Source organism: Histomonas meleagridis (assembly GCF_020186115.1).
Source record: "Histomonas meleagridis strain 2922-C6/04-10x chromosome Unknown contig_63, whole genome shotgun sequence".
NCBI classification, from domain to species: Eukaryota; Parabasalia; order Tritrichomonadida; family Dientamoebidae; genus Histomonas; species Histomonas meleagridis.
In genome coordinates this window covers 86417-102994 of record NW_027150905.1, presented here as the reverse complement: position 1 = coordinate 102994, position 16578 = coordinate 86417, and the positions used below count along the sequence as shown (strand labels likewise).

General features: G+C 27.0%; 4 protein-coding genes across 4 annotated transcripts; 1 reads left to right on the top strand and 3 right to left on the bottom strand.

The window, feature by feature from the left end:
* Nucleotides 1-2051: 2051 nt before the first annotated feature.
* On the bottom strand, nt 2052-4090 carry GO595_008251 (PIKK family atypical protein kinase; the record flags this gene model as incomplete). The annotated part of the gene is made up of 2 exons (XM_067921805.1): nt 2052-2058; nt 3099-4090. 2 exons carry the CDS (start codon nt 4088-4090, stop codon nt 2052-2054), a joined length of 999 nt encoding a protein of 332 aa, XP_067771592.1.
* Nucleotides 4091-7326: 3236 nt separating this feature from the next.
* GO595_008250 (uncharacterized protein) lies at nt 7327-7861 on the top strand (the record flags this gene model as incomplete). Its single annotated transcript, XM_067921804.1, has 2 exons — nt 7327-7339; nt 7419-7861. The coding sequence occupies 2 exons, from the start codon at nt 7327-7329 to the stop codon at nt 7859-7861; spliced, it is 456 nt and encodes a 151-aa protein (XP_067771591.1).
* Nucleotides 7862-7999: 138 nt separating this feature from the next.
* Nucleotides 8000-8950, bottom strand: GO595_008249 (C2 domain containing protein; the record flags this gene model as incomplete). Its single annotated transcript, XM_067921803.1, has 1 exon — nt 8000-8950. One exon carries the CDS (start codon nt 8948-8950, stop codon nt 8000-8002), a length of 951 nt encoding a protein of 316 aa, XP_067771590.1.
* A 622-nt stretch (nt 8951-9572) lies between these two features.
* On the bottom strand, nt 9573-11972 carry GO595_008248 (uncharacterized protein; the record flags this gene model as incomplete). The annotated part of the gene is made up of 1 exon (XM_067921801.1): nt 9573-11972. The coding sequence occupies one exon, from the start codon at nt 11970-11972 to the stop codon at nt 9573-9575; it is 2400 nt and encodes a 799-aa protein (XP_067771589.1).
* Between the last annotated feature and the right edge of the window lie 4606 nt (nt 11973-16578).

The following is a 16578-nucleotide window of genomic DNA, read 5'->3' as shown; positions in this document are numbered from 1 at the left end:
TCATTTTCTTTATTTGTATTATCTCTTCAATAATATATAATAAAGAAGATTTACATAATGTATTAAATGCTCGATCATAATCTTTAGATATTAATGGGAATATAATATTTTCGAAACTTTTTTGTAAATCTTCAATTAAACATTTATTATCATCCAAATTATTATTAATAATATTTAAAATAATTTTATAATATTTAACTTTTTCTTCATTATAATCATTAATTTCATTCATTATCTCTTTAAATTTATTTAGATCATTTAATCTCCAAGAACTACTTAATGAAAATAATGAAATTTCATCTTTAGACATTTCATATAAATCTTTAAATTGCATTAAAGCTTCTAAACATCTCATTTTACCTTCTCTAAGTTTATTATCATTTGGCGATTTCTTTAATTTCTTTTGATATGAATGTAAAGCTTCTTCCCAGAAACCCAAATCTTCAGCTAAACTTTCATGATATTTTAATAATTTTTTATCTTGAGCACATTTTAATATTCCTTGAGCACTTAAAGGTAAACTTAAATTTTGGTTTAAGAATATTAAATTCTCAGCAACTTCTGAAGATTTACTATTAAATAAAATATATTCGTAATACCGTAATGATTGTGCATATTCACCAATTTCCATAGAAATTAAAGCTAAATCTTGGTATTCAATATCTTTAATATCATCACCAGTAATTTCGAATAATTCGATTACATACAAAAATTGTCGCATTACTTTAATTGGTATATTTTTAATTTTGAAGAATTGTTTAAAGAAGTTATAATTTTCGATGTTATTCTTAATTAAATATGAATATGATAAAGGAAATAATAATGAACGAATATTAAAATTACGTTCTGCCAAAATTTTACATGATTGGATATATATTAAAGGTGATTTACTTAATGTTAAACTCACTAATTCATCAAACCAAAATATCCAATCAATAGAATCAATATTTTTACCATTTAAATTCGGTGGCTTTAATATTAATTCATTAGGAAATTCATTATTTTTATTATTATTATTTGTAAATATTATTGTACGTTGATCTAATTCAACTGGTAATAAAATAGGAGACTTTAAATATTGATGAACAAATTTATCCGGTGTACGAATTCCTAATTTATAACATTGAATAAGGATTTGATATTCAGTATCATTTAATAATTCGAACTTTTGTAAGATTAATGGTAATATTAAAAATATTTTATCTTTTAAATGTACAGTAATTACAAATATAATTTCTTTAATTTCATTCCATAAATTCTTATTATGTTTATTAATGATATTTAACGTTTTAATTATTTCAATGAAATATTTATCATTTTGACAATTTATTAATATTAATTTTAATATCTTTAAACATTTATTAGAATAATTTGTTTCATTTAAATGTAATTCTAACCAATTTAATATCGATGGTATTATTAAATAATCAACAGAATTAATATATTTACCAAATCTTAAAAATGTATCGAATACTAAAATCGAAATATTTAAATCTAAAATCGATAATGAATTAATTAATAATCGTGTAACTTTTGGTATATATTTAGAAAATATTTTTGGTATTAAAGTTGCCATTTGTTGAATTATCTTTAAGAAATGTTCTTTATTACCTTTATACCATTGTTGACAAATGTTTTCGACTATTTTTGGTACTAAAGGTTTAACATCATCACCGAAATAAGAAATTAAATGTGCGAAATAATATAATATAATTGAAGAAGTTTCATCGGAATTTGTAAGAATTGTTTTTAATTGTGAAATTATTAACTTATTATAATCTAAAGAATATTTATTTAAATTCTCGAATATATTCAACAAAGAATTTATTGCCATAGTATGTAATGAAGATAATGAATTATCATTAAGTGTTTCTAAGATAATTGATATTGATATTGATTCAGCAGATTTTATTAAATCATAAGAAAACTCGATTCGACGATTTGGTTTTTTCGTTTCATTATTCTGATATAATAATGAATGGAATTTCTTTTTTCGGATTGCACCGATTTGTGAAAATATTAATAATAATTTCCTTAAAACTAATTCATCTTCAATCCCTTTACTTAGTTCTAATAATCGAATTATTATTGAAGTTAATCCTATTTTAAAGTCCAAAATTTGTATTGATATTGATAATAAATTTAAAGCGGAGAATATAATTTTCGATGTTGATTCAATACGTAAATATTTTAATATTAAATCTTTCAATAAATTGATATTAATTGTTTCTGAAGTTTCTGGTATTACTATACTTAATAATAATAATGAATCAGAAGTTTGCGTATTAAATGATAATAATTGTTTCGATATGGAATTCGAAAATGGAATTATTAATTGGGGATAATATTTATTGATAATACATAACGATTTACATATTCGAATATTTAAGTCAACACTTTGATTTAATTGTTCAATGATTTCAATTGTGTAATTACTAATTATTAAAATCGATTGTTGAATATGACAAAGTTTATGTAACACATAATATACAATTTCATTCTGTTGATCATATAACAATGGATATAATGAATCAATCATTGACTCATGAATCAAATGAATTTGTTTCAATGTTTTCAAGCGTAATTTTTCATCATGTTCTGTAGAAATAAATGATATTAAAATATTGGTTAAAATTGGTGAATTCGTTTGTTGCGTTAATAGAAATTTAGATGACGATTTCCGTATTTTATATTCTTCGTCATACAAAAATTTACTGAATTGAATTATCAATGGCTCCGATATGTTTTTTAATGGAACTTTCGTCAAATAATTAAATGAATTAATTATCGTTTCTGTATCATTGGCAGAATATATTTTATGTGTCAAATATTGAAGAAATTTCTCTTTCATAACGTTCTCCTTTTCATATTTACAACAATATAAACAAATCCCATTAATTACTATTGAATTCATCGTGGAATTATTGAATATTTTATCAATGAAAGTATTCAATAGTTTATTCGTCGGATTGATTAAAGATAACAATGCAAAAATACATTCCGGTTTCGTGATATCTTTTGTCATTATCGTGGAAATAAGACGTTCACTTTTCATTGAAAATTCTGTTTGAATTCTGTTCCCAATCAAAAATGATAACTCGCCGATCGTGCAAAGTACTGAATCAGCCATATCGTTGTTCTGCTTAACCATGACATTGAATAATTCATAGAGACCGTTTATACGCGACGATGTAAACAAATCAGGTGAACAACGATACGCTAACGGGATTAACCGTAAATTCTCGGTTGAGTTTAAAGCAGCAAAAGGGACTTCTTTGAAGTTAAGATATGGCCCAAACTCCGGCGTTTGAGTTACGATTTTAGATATAGAATCAATTGTTGATACTGAAAAAGATGCTTTTCGATCATTAAGTCTTGTGGACAATGCGTCGATAATACCACGGATATGAGTAGAATATGCAAAGTGATTAAGAAGTCGGAACACTGAATGATATAACTTCACTGTCATCTTTTGGATTGATGGATAATTTGAATCAAGATGGCGAAGCAAAAGTGATCGTAAACTTTCGTAATCTGAGGATAAAAACGAAGGGAACTTACGAAGGAATATGTCCGTAAGCATTAACGAAGATAATGTCTTTTCTTCAGATTGAGCATTTGCCCATTTCCATATGTTCTCTCGAAGCGGCTGTAATATGTAATGAAGGGATATCTTGAGAGATCCTTCGAGCCAAACCAAAATCGATTCGAGGAATTTAAAAACTCGTTTATCACCAGTCGGAATAATTTCTAATGTCTCCTTGGCAATGCTTTGCGCCTTCTTGATGTTGCTTCCAAGATCTAAGTCGATTATTAACGTCAAAAAGAGTAGATGATGAAATATGTTATTGTCAAGTGATTTCATTGATATGTTAGTAAATATCTCTTTGAAGAAATTCCCTTCCATGTTCACTGTTGTTTTATGTTTGTATGTGGTTTGGACATAATCTTTAAAAGAATTTGCGGCAACGCGGAAAGAAATGCTGTGCATATCGTTGGAGTACTTTCGTACATTGTCAATATGCTTTTCGAGTTTGGACTTCTTTGAGATTTGTTTTTCGCCGCTTTGGCTCTGGCGCTTTTTCCCCATATTGGATGAAATGTTATATGAAAATTGTGAAAAACGAGGTAAAAGATGTGAATTGAGCATTTTCAAAAAGTTGTATCGTGCATCTATCGTTAGGTGTGTTATCGGTTGTAACGGGAAATGAATACTTTACGTCATCATAAAGTCACTTAAATATGCTTGAAAGCACGCAAAAAGTCAAACGTTTCCCTCACAAAATGAAGTGTTTCCATATATTATATCGAAATATAAAATATTTAGGGTAAGTTTTAAAATAAATGAGCATTTTGAGGATATGTATCAAATCTTAGACAAAATATGCAAATCTTTTTTGTTTAAAAAGTCATTTATCTATTTCTGTATCAGTGCTGATTAAATGAACACCTCAAAAAAAATTGTTTTTTAAATAAATCAACACAATATAATTCTTAGGAATTCCCTTGTTAATAAATTTCCGTAAAATATTGGGAATTAAGAGATTTTTTTAATAAACTTTTTTAAAGGATTGGCATATGAGATTTCTTTTATATTTGAAAACATCAACTCTTGATGACAAATTTATATTCCAAATATAATTAATAAAGATTAAATATCAATTGAAATAATTACAAAATCTCTTCCAAATATTATTTTGAAATACAAAATTATTAATAAAAATATTATATAAAATAAATGAACATTTTTAGCATAAACATCAATTCCTTTTTGGTCAAGAAGTAATTGAACGATTTCTTCATGATCATATTCAGCTGCAATCATAAGTGCTGTATCAAATGCTTTCAATATTTTCCAAATATTATTTTGAATTACAAAATTATTTAAATAAGTTTTGTTTTTGATATTAATATCAATATCTTTGTGTTCTAAAAGTAATTTAACGATTCCTATATTACCTTTGGAAGATGCATGAATAAGTGCTGTATCAAATAATTAAAATAATTTCCAAATATTATCATGAAATACCAAATTATTAAAATAAATTTTAAATAAAACAAATAAATATCTTTAGCATTAATATCAATTCCTTTTTGTTCAAGAAGTAATTTAACTATTTCTATACAACCTTTATTAGATGCTAAAATAAGTGCTGTTTTAAATAATTTAAATAATTTCCAAATACTATTTTGAAACATTAAATTATTAAAATAAATTATAAATAAAACAATTCAAAATCTTTCGCATTAATATCAATTCCTTCTTGCTTTAAAATATATTCAACAAGTTCAATATTTCCTAATTCTACAGAGTATACCAAAATATTGTTTGGAATTGGATTTTCTTTTAGAAGATGCTTAATCAGATAAAGATTTCCAATTTTTGTCATACTATTGATAATATTTTTATTGAGTTTCATACCGTTTTTCTGGAAAAACATTAAAATTTTATTATTCCAAAACATAATGCTTAGATCACATAATTCTTTGAAATCATTAATTTCAACAATTTTATTTTCATAAATATATTTAAAGATATCGTTCTGATGAAACATAATTGCTGTTTCATATGCATCTTCAAACAATGAATGATTTTGTTCACACAAATGATTGATTTCTTCATTTCCACCTGCAATTGCATATTTACCTGTGTTATTTACTTTTGCACCATTCACAAGTAAATATTTAAAACATTTAATTGATGAAAAAAATGCTGCATAATCAATTAATGTAACATTTCTTTGGTTTATAAAATCACATCTTTCATAAAGTGATGGTTCAATTGTTTGATTGAAATCAAAATCACTTTGTGATGATAATTCTTGAAGTTTTTCTATTTCATCATTTCGAATTACTTTTGCAATTTCATTTGGATTATGTCCTTCTTTAATTAATTTCTTATGAAGTTCCCAATCATTCTTTGATAGTTCATTAATATTTGCTCTGATTTCTTGAAAAGAATAAATATATTTTTGAATTTCTTCTTGAGGTATATAATGGATAAAATATGGATATAACTTATCTTTTAATATATTTAGATCAATAATATTATGTTCATACATTTTCAAAAGTATATAACTTATTTCTTGACTCTTAAGAATTCCTGAATGATAAAGAAAATTAGTAAAAACATCAAAAATTTTATATTTGACTTTATTGGTCACTTGAAATTTTTCAATTTCGTTCATAAAATTTAAATATATATCAAAATCATTCTTTGATATAAAAATACAGATAACAACAAAATGACTTATAACTACATTAAAAGAATAAGGATAGCTATAATCAAATATAGATGTAATTGATTGAATTGATTGAGGAATATTTTCCTTATTTAAACCAAATATGATATGTTGAATTGATTCAATGATTTCCATTCCTTTTGTTCTTGAACTTTGGTTATTTGAAGCAAAAATTACTGTGTCAGTTTTAACTCCTTTCAAAATCAATTTCTAACAAAACAACTGTCATTTTTAGACTTTTATAAATTGGCATAGCAGATATAAATCCACTTTTAAACAGTTTTTTTGACTGTTATAACATTTTCCACGAGAAAGATATTATACGAAATTTGGTGCTATGTAACTATATTATTTGTTACAATAAATAACACTTAGAGAAAAAAATTCAAATCAATCGATTGTTTCTATGAAAATCCAATGACAAAAATTAAAAAATGTTACAGCTTATAAGTTGTTAGTTAATCTTTATTTAGAAATTCCTAAAGTACGAAAACAAAAGTTATAGTAAAAATTTTACATATAATAAATAATGTATATTTAATTCGAAAATTGATTTTCTTTCTCTACGTAGAATGACAACAATACAAATACGATATATAAATTGCTTTCAGGTATAATACAAGTGATGACTTCCATTTGATAAAAAAGGCATTGGGCAGAAAGACAATTTTTCACCTTATATGGAAATAAAGGAACCACTTAAATTTCTCTACACTAAATCTTATGGAATGATTTTAATACTACAAAGTATCACAAGTCTTATACTTCGAAAAATATTTTATAATTTTTAATTTAATTATATACTTCAAAATTAACTGAAGAGCAGAAAAACCAATTAAAGGATCTTTTATAATAATGATTTTTTTTATATACCACTTGTAAGCATTTTTATTCAAAAGGCTTATAAATGTATACATCTAATATATTAAAAGCATTTGTCATAATGAAAATTTGAAAAATTACTGGATATTTGGTTAATATGGGCTTTTTTATATCTTTCAATTTTTGAGATATGTTTATTCAAAATTTCTGGGCATTACAAATTAATTGAACGTTCTACTGTAAAAACTGTATCGTTCGACCGATGGCAAATGACAGTGATAATTATTCAATTTATTGTCAATTCCGGTTTTTGACATTATGCTTTTTCTTTGCTTGCTATCAGAACCATTAGAGTTCCACCAAAACCATTTGGACCAACCCCAACAAAACCAATCAAGAAACCAATTTTCTTTTCAAAATCTGCCCAAGATAATGGTGTCATATCTGATCTCATTAAAGATGTCAAGAAAGCTTTAGAAACATCTACAGTTGTTTCCAAGGCCCTTAAAGATATTCCAAAGGTTAATGATGCTGATGAAGAAGAAGATTATGATGAATACTATTATACAATTGAAGAAGCTCCAGAATTAGGTGATAACAAGTTCAGCCTCAAGAAGATCTTCAAGAAGCTCGGTAAAGTTGTTAAAGTTGTTACAAAGGTTGTCAAGATCGGATCTCAAATCATCTCAGTTATCAAGAACGATGCTAACATTGTCCCAGAAGACATTCCAGATGTTTGCAAAGTTTGCAAGAGATTCAGGTCTGTCAAGTGCCCAGTAGTTTGCTATGCAAAGTAAATAACATTTGCAATATATTTTACAATATATTTGAGATATAATTGTTTAAAACAAAAATACGATCAAAACGTATTGAAAAAGATTCAGAACGATAAGACATTTGATTCATTTACATATTAAACGGTTTCTTCAAATCTCTCAGATATTCGAAGTAACTTTTTGTACCGCAGCTTCAATCGATTGGAAAGATTCCAATTGGAAATTAATTGTATCAAAAGATACATTTTTGTTTTTGTAATGGAAGTAAATTGGGAAAAAAGTAATTTGATTTTGTATCAGCTTCAATTCCGATGTTAAAATTATTTTGAACTTTTCAGGTTTTTTCATAGTTTTGATTGATCTCATTACTTCGAATTTCGGACTTGGAGAACCTAACAAGTTAAGTGTTGTATCGCCATAGTAATCATTGGATTTAATATAAAAGAAAACCATAACTTCTTTCGAATTGAACTGGCGATTTAATTTGTCAAGATGAATTCTGATAACATTAGTAAGACCTGTTGGTCCTAGAAAGCTATCATCGTTTGGGGAGCTACACCAGTTTTGATTAATGTTTAATGGATAACATGAAATCGTTTTGTCAGCTGTCATATCAACGATATAAGCAACTAAAGAAGCTGGTGCGTGTTCGCTACTAACAGGCGTTTGGTATGTAAGATATGAATAAATGACATTATAGTCCTTATGAGATGGGTCAGTTGGGAAATTTGTGGTTGGATTGCAATACCTTAATGTAATTGTGGGTGGTCCCTTTGTTTTATTGTCTCCAACATCAACAGGAAGAGTAAGGTTCTTTTTACAGTTTTTATAATTCAGATCAAGTTTAACACAACCAAGATAATCATCAGCTGCAACATCTTTATCAAAAATCTTTAATAATAAACTATTGGCACATACAAATGGTATTTTAAGTGGTTGAATATAATCTGGATCCCATTCTGGATCTAATGTTTTTTTAATGGTTTTTGTTTTGGTATAATAAACTTCACCTCCCCATGTAGTTGACCATAACATAGTATATGGATCTGAATATCCATTCAAATCTGCACTCGGAAGATTAGAAGCAGATGAAATGTAAATTTCCAGCATTTGTGGGAAAGTCAGAAAGAAGGTTTCTATATTGAAAATTGATGACTTTTTGATAATTTTTTCATGAAAAAAAAAAATTTGAAAGGGTGATGATTACAAAAAGAGCTTTTTGCTTACGAAATGATCTTTTCCTTATTGTTAATATAAACCGAAAGGGAAAACGAATAAGCACTTAGAAAATTCTCTAGTTAATGATAATATGAAATATAACAAAGTTTGTATATCTATTTTTAATTAAGGAATTCTGGTTATACAAATTTCATATTAATTCGATTCATAATCTTCATAAAATCATCTAAACTTAAGTAATATTAATAAATGTTGATTTCAGCTAATCATTTTTGTGTGTTATAATTGCTGCGTTTAATAGTGTTTGTTATTCTTGCTTTTTTGTAACACAAAAAACATTATGAACAATGTTTTTAAAATTTACTCTTTCTTTGATATAAATATTCGAATCATTAAATCTAATGAGAATGAACATTTCAATTTGTAGGTGATACCAAACACCAACAACTGTAACAGTAATGTTGAACACAATGTCACCAATTATCTTAATGGATGCATCACAAGACTTCAATTGTTACATCGAAAAAACAATTAAAGAATTTATTTTTTATTTTTATGTCGAGCTATAATACATAACTCTATTTGGATCATCGGCCATTACGTATCCTTCGTTTTGTCTTCTGCATATCATTGCTCTAAATGTGGTCATAATAGCATCTCCGACACTGCTCCAAAATTCCTCATTCGGTAATGCGATTGTACCCTTTAATATGAATCCTAATAAAGTACCAACAGACAAATACAACACAAATATCAAAAACACTATCAACAAAAATACTGATCCACCACTTACCTTAACTTTATCCGTAGGCTTTGGTGCAATCGTAGGCGAAGGAGCATAAGTTTCAGTGTATGTCGTAGTGTAACTTTTCGTATGGGTACGACTCGAACTTGATGTTGTGGCCGATGCAGTAATTGTATGGTTTACTTTGGGGCAGGCGAACGATGCACGCGCATCAACATGAAATGAGCCGCTGTCGCTTAAGTAGATTTCATTATCAAGGATTAGACTAGTCGCAGTGTCATCACAATTAACAGTAAATTGCGTCTTATAGTTAGAATATCCTTCGATTAAATATGTGGTAGAATCAAGAAATTCAGTTGAAAACAAATCGATATTATATTGATGATTAGCAATTGGATAACAATGTTCCATGAAACAGATCCAGGCATCAGCTGTGTCACTGATCTCACAGATACTTGTTGGACATCGTTTTGGATAAAATGGGTAATAACTGAATATGCCTTGAATCGACTTGGTTCCACTTCTAATTGTGACATTGTATACATTGCCTGCTCCCTCGAACATGTCACGCATGTCAAACTCTACATATTGACCATTCTTCTCGCGATGTATATAATATCCTGGTGCTGGCGCTGGTGATGGCATTACTGTTGGCTTTGGTGTTGGTGGATACCAGGGAGGCTCTCCTACGCATAACTCATTTGCATACGCTGTGATCTCCAAATTTGACCAATTGATAAGATTGACATTTCTGTTAATTCGTAAGTTTTGTTTTGGCTGCAACCAATCGCATGTTACAATCAAATCCGAGCTAAGCTTATGTCGTCCAGATTCACTGATGTAATGGATCTTAATACCATTTTCAATTCCATCATTTGTCAAAATAGTAATTTGTTCTGCAAAGTCTCCGTATGGATCACAGTTGCTTGCTTGTCCTCCATCGACTGTACATAGCCATACAGTAGCACCATTTGGATCATCGCATTTGGCCCCGGGGCAGTTCAAACCGCCGCACGGTTGTAAAAACAAATTGTGTTCAGAACCGGTCGCGCTTGGATTGAGTTGAATGTTACGATAGATACCGTTTAATTTGTTAAACGTTCTGATGTCAATTGTTTTTTGTTCACCTCCATAAGGAAATGTTGCAGAACATTCTGCTGGATTAGGTGTTGGTGATGGTTGCATACATAGGTCAGGGGATTGTGCAACAATATAACCTTCTCCATGTTGATCAACTTCAAATTTACTAATATGAATCATACTACTAGTTGTGGTTTCAGAATGAAGTTCAAAATCACAAGTGAGGTGCATGTTTGAAGCAATGCTTTGGCCACTTTCAGTTATATGAGGATCATATGATACAATAATTCCTTCATCAGTATTTTCGGTACGTTCTGCAATACCAATGTGTTTACGTGCACTTCCAAATGACATGCATGTATTATCACTAGTACAAACCCAAATTGAAGCATCTGTAGAATCACATGTTTTACCAGGTGGACATTTACTAATGCCACATGGATTAACAAGTACAAAAGAGGAAGAATTTACTTGATGAGGAATTCCATATGGTATTGCATAATTGAATTTGCTTAGATCGATATCAATTGCATAAGGATAAACAACTTGTGATTTGGCAAAATATGTACAGTCAGTTTCAACTGTTGGATCTGGGTCTGGAATATGTCCTCTTCCTGTTGGACATCCATATTTGTTGGAATAATGAACTGAGATTGAGAAAACTCCATTGTTATCAGCAGTGGTAATTGATTCAACAGTGAAGTCTGTTTTTGTTGCATCACATTTAACAACATGAATTAATTCAAAAAGATTGAAATCTTCATCTTCATTGTAATTTTGTGCTTTTTGAATCATTGTAATTCCATCATTTGGTTGTGTCTCTGAAGTTACGAAGTCATAGTCTTGTGTTGAGTAATATGAGATTACTTCACATTCGGATGGATTTGAAATTTTGCAACGAAATCCTGAGACACCATACTGGTATGAGAGGCCTTGAGGAAAAGATTCTTGTGGAAGTTCTCCGCAAAGTTTAAATGTATATTTGTAATCATTTAAGTTATCATTGTAAACGATTGGATCTAATTCACTTGAGTCACTCAGATTGTATAAATAACTGTAGAGATTAGCTCCACAAGCATACCGCTCTTTAAGACTTTGAATCCCCAAAAAGAGAACGGCTACAAACATCTGACAAAAGTCCTGAACGATGATCACGAGAACGATAGAGAAATAGGGGTGGCCCATGTTACAGTTCTTTGCAAAGAAGTAAAATAAAACATATGAATTCTTGCGATTTTTTTTTTAAAATACCTTAATACATTGATTAACGTGATTTATATACGTTAGATATTATGCTTGTTGTTTCATGAAGAGCAAAAGCTTTTTTTCTATTTCAAGAACTTGTTAATGGCAATTCTTGTGGCGGTTTTAATATTCTGTAGTTTACGAAAAAGGGAAAATTTGTTTTCTGCATTCCCAAGAAATACTGAATGATTTAAATCATTAAAAATTATTAAAATAAGGAATGGAACTCGATTTGCTTCATATAGAATTCAATATAATAGTGATTTTTTTGTTACTAAATCATATGAAAATTTTAAATTAAATGATTCAAAATAATATCAATCATAGTATTGAATATGTTGTCAAATGCTCTAGGTTTTAGATCATTTTTAAAATCTTGTTCGCCTGTCATACTCTCAAGAGAACATTAAAAAAACAAAATTGTTTTGAATTATTGAATTCAGTGAATTATGATCGGCTGACCGAGTTAAAAAAGTGACTTGTATCGGGCATACAATCGCCTGTAACTATTGGTAATTATTCATCTTTTTGGTTAAAATCATGGTTTTCTTTTCTTTCATATTTTCTCTTTATACTCCAGAACCAAGTATTTCTTTTTCGAAATGCAATTCGAGCATATTTGAATTAGAAAAATTTTTTCATTTACCAACATGGAAAAGAGGATATCGAGAATGTACATCACCAAAAAGCGAAATTAGTTGTTCTTTATTATTTCGTGCCTATGATACAATTATTGCTTGGGAAAATGAAGTAAAAGACATTCAATTTATGGATAATAAAATTGTTGATGTTTCAATGAAGAATGGTATGGGAAATGCTTTTTATCATCAAGTTAGCGGTGCTGTCATGGCTCTTGCTCTTAATCGTTCCATTTTTAGTCGAATCAATTTAACTGATTCTGGATTATTATTTCCTGAGTCTCTTAAAATCCAACCAATTCCTGAAGGTTATACGCGCAAATCCAAAAATGTTTTTACATTAGAACATTGGATAGATTTTAATTATCAAAAATTATTAGAATTAGAAAAGCCACTTAAAGCCACGTTAGTATATCCATATTTTCTTCTTACAGAGTACGACATTAATAAGTTTGTTCGTACCCATTTTGGTGTTCATTTTGTATATTTTTTATCCAATTATTTTGCATATTTTAGTGAATCCACTATTGACTATGTAAAAAAGCAATTCAAAGCAATACCTAAAAGTTCGAAGGTTATAGGAATTCATATTCGGAAATTTGATGATGATCAATGTTTCACAAATAACCTTGATTTTCTAAAACGAGTATTAGTTCCATTTTTAGATCATTATATCATAGAAGAAAAGCCATATATATTCTTCTCATCGAATAATGGCGGATACACATATTATTTCCAACAAAAATATCCAGATCGTTTATTCGTTTCTAATACTACTAAAGTTACAGATGGAAAACGAATTGACGCTTTACGTGATATAGCTTGTTTGACAATGTGCGATATATTAATTGGTACATTTAGATCAACTTTCTCCGGAATTGTTGCAGCAAGAGCTATGACAAATGCATATTTTTTATCAGCGGATGTAGATTATGTTTTTAGATTCACTTCTTCACAATTGAACATGTTCTCTATGATTTATGACACTGTTGATTGGAATTATATGTCTAATACAAGGATTTTGGCTTCAGAAAACTATGAAAATGGAGCAAGAGCATTTTATTATTATTTTGGAATTTGACGTGTTTCGGTTTTCGATCATTTTCAATTCAAATATCAATATCGGCATATTCATCAAAAATGATTTTACAACATTAGATAATATCATTTTGTTTTCTAAATTTAATTTCCAAAAATCGGTAATAATTAAGACATAAAAGTGTAACATTGTTTTGTTAATATTAATTTTGGGTAAAATGTATTTTGTTTTCTGGTTTTGATTACTTTTTTTATTGCATTCACCGTTAATAATAACTTTAATATGAATAATGAAAAGGCGTTTCGAAATCTATTAGAAAAATATGGTCCTGGCTTAATATATGGGCAAGACACAATACAAGAATTTTCGGAAGAATTAAATATAATTGATAATGTTACATATAAAAAAATATTTCATATCAATGAAAGTTCGTTTGAAGAAGAACGAATTCATGATATAGATGAATTAAAAGATATAAATGAAATACGTACTATTTTAAAAGAATATTATAAACATACTTTTTCAAAATCGCAAAAAACCTTTCCGAAAGTTGTTAAATATTTTATACCAGAATTAACGCCACCATTTTTCATAGTAAAAAATGTGTTTATTCCAATTATCGAATCCACTTTAAAACATAAACCTGAATTAATAATACAAATAATACCGAAATTAACACAATTTTTAATACATAAAAAGCATCCGAATATGTGGGATGTACCACCGATAACAGAAAAAGTCATCAAATGGATTTATAATGCTACGCCATATTTTAAGAATTCTATTGAACAAATCAATATAATTTTTGATTTTTTGTTTACTTTTTTAGAAATTCGTTCTAGAACAGAAGATTTGTTAGAAATATCAATGATATTAACACAAATAAAAACTACGGACTTTATAAAGAATAAAACGAAAATGTTATTAGAAAAAATTAATGAAAAAATACCAAAAGTTTCATTTTATTCATTTATAAATACATCAACAAAATATAAATTCTCGTGTCATTTATTACGAAGTAATTGGTTAATACCACAAAATCATGATGATTTTACACCACGGAAAATTGCTTCATATTGTGGTATATTATATATATTAGATCCATCAATTGGATTATATAAAATTGGTACTGGTTTATGTGGTACTACATTGAGTTCTATTTTAATGATAAATGAAAATTTTATGTCGAAAATACCTATGTATATGACAATATGTAATAAAGAATTATATATTAAATTCGAAAATGAACAATTTATCCAAATAATTGATTTAAATTCATTGAAACTTGTGGATAAAATACAAATTAATGAATTAAATGATAATCCTTTTATATGTTTTAAGAATAAACTTTATGTAATATTACAAAACAAAGTTTTAATATATAAAATTAAAAATAGGAAAACAATTTTAATAAAAGAATTAATGTTAAATTTTACTTCTGGTTCAAGAGAAGGATTTATTAAATTATTAAATATTAATTCATCAATTGATTTAATTTCGGATGAAAATTTAATAATTTTATTCGATAGAAATTCAAATATTTATACAATTTCAAAAAATAATGGAACAATTGATTCGTTTCATATATTATTTATATCGAATTGTGTAACATTTGATGAAATTAGTGAATCATTTATTCGAATTAATGCTAAAGATAAAGTTATCATTTATCCATATTTATCATTTTATAGACTAATTACAATAAACAATAAAGTAAAAACAAAAAATAATTTCATTAAATTATTATATAAAGTTGGAATTAAAATTACTTATGATGTATTATTAACTAATACATTAGATATGAATTCGGAATATACTATTATTAATCGAAATTCACTTTTGTCGTTAATTCATTATTCATTATTAAATTATAATAAATTTCTTGAACCTTCTTTGATATTAATGATAATACATTATAATTTACATATGTTTCAAGAAAATGATATTGATTTAGATTTCGATATTATATTAAAAATATTAAATTGTAAAAAATTACCTTCTTATATTAAAATCGAATTTATTTCTTCATTATTATTACAAAAGAAAAATTATTTCGATACATTAAAAAAAGTTGATTTAATTTTATCCGAATTAAACATAAATGAAATTTTATCAATATTTGGAAGAGGTTTTAATAATAACTTTTTATTTTGTACAACGATTTTATCGCCAAAATATTTATATATCATTGAAAACGCTGTAATTAAAAACAATTATCGATTTTTAAGTTCATTAATATATATTATTAATCAAGGAATATTTTGTGAAGAAATTTATTCTTCGTTTTATATATTACAAATTTTACCATATTTAGAAAGATGTAATGAAACTGTTTTGTTAATAATCATTCCATTAATTATATATCCATTAGAGATTTGTATTTCTTCCAATATAATTGATAAAACTTTTAATGACATTGTTATGCCATTTTTAAATGTAATATTAAAATATACATCTGAGTTAAATTTAAAAGATTTTGCTAATAAACATAAAGTCGATAGAAAGCCTAAAGTTATTAAACATATGTATATCGATGAAATTAAACGTCCGAATGAATTTAATGGTACATATAATAAAATATATAAATTTTCTAAAGCAAATATTATAACAATTGATTTTGATCCACAAACTAAAAAAGGTGAAAACATTATAATATATTTAGATTCGAAAATGACGAAACCTGTTTTAGATAATTGGCAAGAACATATGATATTCAATTCGAAATGTATAGCTATAAAATATAAGAATAATCATAAAAAGAATTGTTATGGTTATAAAGCTACAATTACTTCAACACAAATACAATCATTAC